The 8,312-nt window shown below is 36.0% G+C and overlaps 1 protein-coding gene across 1 annotated transcript in view; it reads right to left on the bottom strand.

Annotated features, from left to right (window-relative positions):
- Window positions 1–8,312, bottom strand: part of snx14 (sorting nexin 14) — a 37,923-nt gene that overhangs the window by 1,391 nt on the left and 28,220 nt on the right. Inside the window, exons 20-26 of the mRNA XM_015385158.1 lie at window positions 7,165–7,276; window positions 7,029–7,069; window positions 5,669–5,788; window positions 3,932–4,055; window positions 537–701; window positions 337–432; window positions 161–252 (exon numbers count right to left, since the gene is read on the bottom strand). Coding sequence (XP_015240644.1) covers window positions 161–252; window positions 337–432; window positions 537–701; window positions 3,932–4,055; window positions 5,669–5,788; window positions 7,029–7,069; window positions 7,165–7,276 — 750 coding nt within the window. The remainder of the gene's footprint in view (window positions 1–160; window positions 253–336; window positions 433–536; window positions 702–3,931; window positions 4,056–5,668; window positions 5,789–7,028; window positions 7,070–7,164; window positions 7,277–8,312) is intronic.

Raw genomic sequence — 8,312 nt, 5'->3', positions numbered from 1 at the left:
CAGCTAACCAGTATTTTCGCCCCTTCCCAAAATTACTTCAACGGAAGGTTTCCAGATGGATATGCGGAGCAAATCCATCTGGAGGAGTCAGGTTTTCCACCTCTACCTCCAGAATCAACATGCTATGACCGAGCCTCAAATGACGGGGGTTTTCCTGTACCTGTTTGTTAAGAACCGGCTGCTGCAGTCCATCAAAGAGAAGGCGAACTCCTTCATATTTGGCCTCCTCTCCGATACACTTCCCTAAAAAATCTAAAGAAATTGACCCTTTATGCAATTATTTGTCTCGGCTGCTGAATAATCAATAAAAACAACCCCTGGCAGTGAAATAAAGACCTGGAATATAGCTCATCATCTCCTCAAACGTCCTCTTCGCTCTGCTTTGTTTGTCCTGGGCCGAGCGGGGCGGACTGCTCTCGCAGAAAACTGCGTCTGGAAGAACATTGGTTCTGTTACCGACAGACATTCTGGAATGAAGGGTTGTAAGAAAATCCTCCCTAATGATTCATGGGCAAATCAGAGGCCTCGGTTTTTACCTCTAAGCAGGGTGATGAGTGAGACGAGCCGGTGCTCCTGGACCACCTGGTTCAGTTTGAACTGAAGGTAATAATCTGTATAGGCCTCCAGGGTGTTCTTGAACAGGATTCTGCCGCCCATTAACAAGTGATGCAACCAGTCAGGGATATGAAACACAACCCGCCCTGCCGCAGTGATGCAGAAAATATTTTGTCAGGATATAAACAAGGAGAAAATGTAAGACAGTAGCTCTCTCTTCTACAGTACATCAATAACCATGTATTAACATTATAATAACAGAGCAAGTCACACTAAATTACCTGGTAACAGGAAAAAAAAATACTATATTTGGTATTTTCCCCAAAAATAAGGTATATATGCAGGCAATTACATGCATGTTATTATGTAACAATGGATACTATTGGTGGGTAATTATTTAGATTTATTTCTTTTTCACAAATCAAAATAAATAACTCAGAATACATACAATTGTTTTTTACATTTTAACTTTCAGATTTCAGGGAGTCAGTATTTGTAAAATCAAACATCACTGTCTTTTTTGGATAACAGTATTCTTTCCAAAGGTTGAAGATTTAAAATATTTTCTATATTCCATCCATAGTTTTGCACCACGATGCCGAAAAGAAAATTACACTTGAGTTTTAATGCTTAATGGTGAAGGACAACAAAAAGCTTTACTAGCATTATAAGAATGGTCTTCTGAACAAAATAATTCTTGAAACTATCACGAGACTGACCCTGATTTATCATAAAAACAAAGGTACATGTTTGATTAATATTAATTTCATAAATATTCAACAGCTGTAATTTGGAGAAAAGAGGAGCCGACTTTAAGACAATTAAATAAAAGTCATTTTTCTAGCCAAATTATTTGTTTCAAGATGTGCTTAATATTTACCTAGAACATTCCAGCCTTTTAATTTGACTCTCTTTTTCCAAGTTGCTGTTTAATATGATTCTTGTTTCAAATTCAGAAAAGGTACTTTGCTTATTCATCTTGGTGCTGCGATGTTAACGGGACATAAATCTGCAATAGGACCTGTTGTATCCATGGGTCTGGATGAGAGGGTTTTTCCTTAATCATCAAATATATAATAAACGTTTGTGTCATTGCTACCTTAATTCTAAGGGAAAACTACATGGAGAATATATAAATGACTGAATCAAATATTTTAACCATCAGAATAACTCAAAGTCACTGTGTAAAGCTGAGTGCAATCAGCTGCTGATTTCTAAGTTAAATGCCACAAGACTCTTATCAATTGCAGGCCACGGTTTCCTGGATTGAACAGGTGCCGTTAAGCAGAGTGCTTAAATAGCTCTTAAGATCATTTTGTCTTCTACAGCGTGCCAAAATGAAGATATGCCAAATTCTAAAAGCGCATTTAAGGAGGGGAAACCCGGTGCTTCAAAGCCTTTTGTCCAGATGTTCTCCACACTGAGATTTCAGGACAGCAGGACCCTTCAGCAGATAAGAGAAACACACATTTTAAAGCAGATCTCTGTGGAGAACTTCTTCCAGGATATCGCATACGAGATATGTACCTGAGTAAAGCTGGCATCCCCAACTTTTCCAAATGAAACCATCAATTTCGGCTACATTAGCGCCTTTACCATTATATGGATATGAATGAAAAATTCCAGAGGTCACCAAGGATCAACCAGCCCCCTCACCTTCTTCAATAAAAAAAAATTGGTGTCATTCAATTCAGCTTTGTTTGTGCAGCAGAAATGTTATTTGTGCTGCTTTTGTTTTAAACTTATTAAACAAGGTTTGAAAGAAAGGAGCTTTTAACTTTCGTCAATGACTTTTAATCCAAAGCGGAACAAACTACATTTATTTTACAAGTTCACACATTGATGACAAATGACGGCGTCCTGAAGATATAGCATATGTTTTTTAAGGTTTCCCTTGGATCAATTTGTTGGTAAATATAGCCTATATGTAGGGATGCAGGATATTGGGATTTTGGCCGATATCCGATATGCCGATATTTTAAAACTCATGTAGCCGATAACCGATATCGATACCGATGTTAAAGCTGGACAAAAATAAGTAGTCATTGAAAATAGCAGTTTTGTTATCCATTTCTGACACTTTGAAAAATAATAAACTCAAATATATTTTCATATGCTGATATCAAATAGATTTTTAAAAACGCGGTATCGATCTATTTTACTTTCAAAATCTGGTGAAATTTCATCGTTCTGTTACAAACTCTCGTGATATTTTGCAAATTCTTGTGAGATTTTGTTAGTAAAATAGATCGATACCGCGTCAATATATCAACATATAAAAATATGGCAACATTTGGTGAATTTTCGGGGGATTTCGTAGCATAACGATGACATATAGCAATATTTCATTAGTAAAAGAGATTGATATGGTGTTTTTAAATGGCAATATATCAGCATATGAAGATATTGGGATATTTTAATGGATCAATATTTTTTCCCTCGTCTTTAGAAGTTTTTAAGTCTGTAAAAAAGAAGTTTTTGAGGAAGAAGTAGTTTTTTTTTTTTTTAGACTTTAGAAACTCGGAAGCTGATCAAATATCGGGTTAAATATCAGTGGGGTGGCCGATGTCCCATATTCAGTTTTAAGGCCGATACCGATAGGGGGCCGTTTTTATCGTGCATCCCTACCTATATGTCATTCCAAAAAAAATGAAATAACAATCCACTGGACTTGGTTTCCAAGTTTGAAGACATTTCTCTTCCCATCCAGGAAGGTTTTTCAATTCAAATGTCAGAAATAGCGTTGAGTTCAAGGACTTATAGAATCCACGGGAAAAAAAAATCAAAATCTAGATAAGTAATTTTTTCTTAAAATAAGTGCATTTGTTCTTGAATCGAGGAGGTAAAAATGACATTTTACCAATAGAACAAGACAATTTACATTTAAATTAAGAAAATACAATTGTGTTGTCTTATTTCAAGTGCATTTTATCTAATTATCTTATTTTAAGAGTTAAAATATTCATTCCATTGCAAGATCATTTATTTACCTACTCAAATTAAGGGTAAATACACTTAATTGAAGACATTATTTACATATTTCTAGATGGTTTTTCCAGTGTGGGTCCAAGCCAAGCCTTGTTTTGGCTTAGAAAACATGCAAACTGAACCTGACCAGTGGGTCCACTCCATTGGAAGGTGGGTCGTTTAGTTTCTTCGTCAGCCTGTAATACACCATACCTGTCTATGTCTCTGAAAGGCCTTCCCATTTAGATTTACCATAACATCACCTAGGATGACTTCACTGAGAATGCGTATAAATATATATTCAAACTATATCTAAGTCCCTTATTTTTATTTATTTTGGGTTTTTTTTTTTACAGTTTATGTAAATATTTGTGATGGAGAGCTTTAACCAACATCTGCTTTCACTTACCCACATACATTAAATAATCATAGACCCCTTCGACTGTAATCATCTCCATGAAGTAGTTCTGGTTGTGTCTCTTCTCTGTCAGCTCTGAGCGGTTGGCGTTGTTTTTGAAAAGATCATTGAAGAGCTGCAAGAGATTTTAGACCAGAGGTAACCAATTAAAAATCAGCGGGGTCCTAATAAAGAAAATTAACAACCAGTAAAGGTGCAGAGACATTTTGAATTATAATCTATTACTTTAAACAGAATTTAACACTGAAATAAAATGAGATGTTTATGCATCCATGTTACACATTTAATTTTTAATTAGAAAAATTGAAAAAAAAAAAAAGAAAATTTTTCCATTTTAAAATCTAAAGCATTTGTTTTCGTAGAGAACAACAATCTTTCAGTTTGGTTTATAGACAATTTCCTGCTTCACGTATTTTATGAAACCCCTGAATTGACCGTTTTGTTGGTTTTTTTCTTTCTTTTTTCTGTCTTAATGTTGGCAGTGGGCTTTAGGCTGCCCTGCAAGGCTTTAAACCTGGGTTTAACCGGAGACTAAGCCATTCTCAAGCACATATCAAGGAGCTCATTTTGAGCCTGGATCCAGATTTATTGTTGATTCTGTTCATGGTGGAGAATCCTGCTTCACAGCAGCAGGTTGAGCCAAACATCCTCTAAATGTGCAGGGTCATCTTTGAGCACGCCATTTCACTTTTCTTTCACCAGTTCACCGCAGTTCTTCCAGCAGTCCACACTTTCTCTGCTCTCTTTTTCTCATGGTCTTCTCCTTCTTTCCCATCGCCCGGCTTGCCACAGGTTTGCCTGCTGTGTCTAAAAGTAGCAGCAGCAGCAACCCAGACTGACAGCTCATTGGCTCATTTGGATCACGTGCAGCCTGGAGCCGGACGCTCCCCAGGGCTTTACCGTATTAACAGGTGAAAAAGCGCAAGTGAAGTTTGACACCGTCGTCGGACAACATGCAATAATTTATAAACGTTTTAAATCAGGTTGGGTCTGGATTAGCCAACAGGTGGATCTGGATTAGCCAGCAGGTGGATCCGGATCCAGACCCACGATCCGCTAATCCGTGACCTCTGTTTCAGATTGAAGTTATAAACTAAGGTTTCTCTAACTCCTGAAGACGGATTCACCTCTTGGGAAGTAAATAATGAATTTCTAACAAAGTTGGGCTTAATATGTAACTAGTACTGTTTCAAAATTAGTCTTTTAAGCTTCAAGTTCCTGGCTTAAAAATGTATTTATTACAACAATTATAATTTAAAAAATAGACTTTTTGTTTTCAAATACTACACTGCAAAAACAATCTAGAAATAAGTAAAGATTTCTTAAATTAAGTGTATTTACCCTTAATTTGAGAAGGTAAGTAAGAGGATTTGCCAATGTAATGAGTATTTTTACTCTTAAAATAAGATAATTAGATAAAATATACTTGAAATAAGTAAATGAAATAGTTTTTTTTCTTATTTTAATTGTAAATTGTTTTGTTCCATTGGCAAAGTGTCTCACTTACCTCCTCAATACAAGAAAAAAATGCACTTATTTTAAGACAAATTGACTTATTAAGATTTATATTTTCTGCAGTGTAGCACTGAATGCAAACATTGAGCTACAGAGTGTACAGTAATAATCTGGCTGATCTGAGCTGTGAGAGAAATATCTAAACTCAGCCAGCAACAGCATTATGTGGCTCTAGGAAACGTTTTCAGAAAGCTTAAAATGTTTATCGCCAACCTTTTTATCGTTTTCCGACGTGGGGCTCAGGATGGTGAGTTCAGGTCGGCTGGGTTTGGGTTTGGGAGATTCACAGGAGTTGAAGAAAGACTGGATGAAAGGCTCCAGGTGCTGCCCTTTCTGAACAAAAAGACATTTTATTTCAAAACACGACACATTATTAAGGAAATATGAGGAGGCAACATATTCCAGAATGTTCTAGATAAAACATACTGAGAGAATTGTTGTGGATATTGATTAAAACTAAATATAAATACGAATATGTCATCCGCATAATTATTTACTCTACAATAAATATTCAAATAATCACACATTTAAAGGTCCAGTGAAGCTAAATATTGTGATTTTTTTTAGCTGTAACTCAATAAGACAAAGTCAGAGGGCGGGGCCATGGGTGGGTTAACCAATCAGATGATGAATCAAATGTAGCATTTGATTTTAAGCAGAAATGTTACATATTGTTGAATTATTTATTAAATTTGATGACTTAAAATGTTCTGGATGAATTTAATAATATATATTATGCTTGAATTTTGAAGTTAAAATATTTATTATGGGGTGCTATTTTACTATTTAAAGGGGAACACCGGTTGTTTTACATTGGCCCCTTGATTTTACGTTATTACATCATGTTCTACTCACCGAGTTCTGTGTCATTTTAGACATTTAGACTTTAGACAGATTTTGTCATTTGGTTTACACAAGTGTAAAACAAAAAGAAATTTCATCTTTTTAAAAATGCAGCCTTGAAAAATAGTAAAACTGACCGTAGATTTACAGTTCTAACAATTTTTTTTCTTTTTTTACCGTCCATTCTTCCTGTCCGCTGAACTGCTGCTAGTTTTCCTCACATGCCTGGAGGATGTCTAGTGCTGCTACCACAGATGATCTCGCTCTCCAAATGGAACTGAACGATTCAGATTAGCTAGAATTAATAAAAGGGGGTAGAGCGTAGCCGCCTGTGGACCGGGATGCCTGTCACAACTCCAGTCCCGCGTGCGGATGACGTCATACACGCACCGCTTTGTATTAAAAAAAATATAAATATAAAAAATATAACCGCGGATGTCTGAGGGAAAATGATTCGCCTGCATGTTATAAATGGCGTACCATAAAGAATAAATGATGAACAGTTTCGTTTGTGCCTTCAAGTCGTTGCCCATAGGAAGACGTTACCTAACGGAATATCTTCAGAAAGGCTCCAAATGACACTAAACTCATATGGGTGAGTAGAACATGATGGAATAACGGAAAATCAAGGGCAAAATGTAAAAAAAAACAGCGTTCCCCTTTAATTTTCAGCTAATTATAAAATAATAAATTAAAGACATAAATGCTTCCAAATGAATGTGTACTTTACCTCTTTGATCAGTTTGCTGGGCACAGCCTTTATTATTTTCCCTGTAAAGAGAACAGTTTGTTTGGTGATCTGTGGAACTTCATAATGTGTCATTTTCACCACATCCAGCTCATATAGGATCCCTCTGCCGTCATACCAAGGTTCACATCAGGCAGCATCTTGTCCAGAAACTGGGACTCCATGCTATGAGGAGACAGGAAGTCAGCCAGCAGCTGGCTGTTGCTCAGCTCAGGGTGCTGCAGAAGTCTCTGCAAAGATTCAAGAAAACACACCAGAGGCTAAAATAGATGGTTGATATTATTCACATCTGGGGGTAAAAAATTAAAAGAAGGAACGGTTTCAGGATTAGACTTAGAAGAAGAAATGTTTTTTTTTTTTTTTTTTCTTTACTACAGTATAGGATGTCTTTGTTTAGCCCTGTGACAGACTGGCAACCTGTCCAGGGTAGACATCGCCTCTCGCCCATAGACTGCCAGTCAGGCACCAACCTCACCGCAACGCTGACAGAATAAGCTGGAGAAGATGGCTGAAGTATAAAATGTTACCAATTCTAATTTACTGCTATGAATAACACTGACTTTAATTATCTAGCAGATCAGTTTCAGTAATAACTGAATTACCAGCATAAAAAAGAAATTCAAAGATTAAGGACATTGTTGCCATTTAAAATCATTTGCTCCACGATTCCAAAGAAAAAAAGATCATAATGTTGGAATTATGCAAAGCAGATTCATAGTAGAGTCTGTTCATCACTGTTCCTCCTAAACTGCATGCATTCGCACAATAGTGCAGATTTGCACACAAGAAAAACTCTGTAGCGTATAAAATAAAATCCAAGATAAACTCTAAATCAATTAGACCAATAAAAAAAATTTCTGTGTCATTTTTTATTTTTTTGTATCATTCATTTTTCCCACCCCAGCTGGGATAAAGCGTGACGGAAAATGGATGGATGGATTCATTTTTTCCCAACAGGTTTTTTTCTCCAACACTAAAAAAATGCAATATTTTTGCACGCCACTTATCACTTTACTTGGATTTATCACTTTACTTGGATATTAATAATATTAATATTATTATTATATAATATTAATCACCAAATTACCATATTTTTAGATAATTTATATTACAAAAGCTAAAAAAAACTGCAGTCACAGAAATTTAAACTGAATTACAAACTTCAACACTTTCCATTGGCCAAAATGTGACTGTCTTAAAGGAATAGTACACCCAAAACATGATTAGCCTTCATTTTCTACTCACCCCCATGCTGAACAACACTCT

Source organism: Cyprinodon variegatus, unplaced genomic scaffold (genome assembly GCF_000732505.1).
Source record: "Cyprinodon variegatus isolate N-32 unplaced genomic scaffold, C_variegatus-1.0 Scaffold332, whole genome shotgun sequence".
NCBI lineage: Eukaryota > Metazoa > Chordata > Actinopteri > Cyprinodontiformes > Cyprinodontidae > Cyprinodon > Cyprinodon variegatus.
This window is presented reverse-complemented; position numbering and strand designations above follow the sequence as displayed.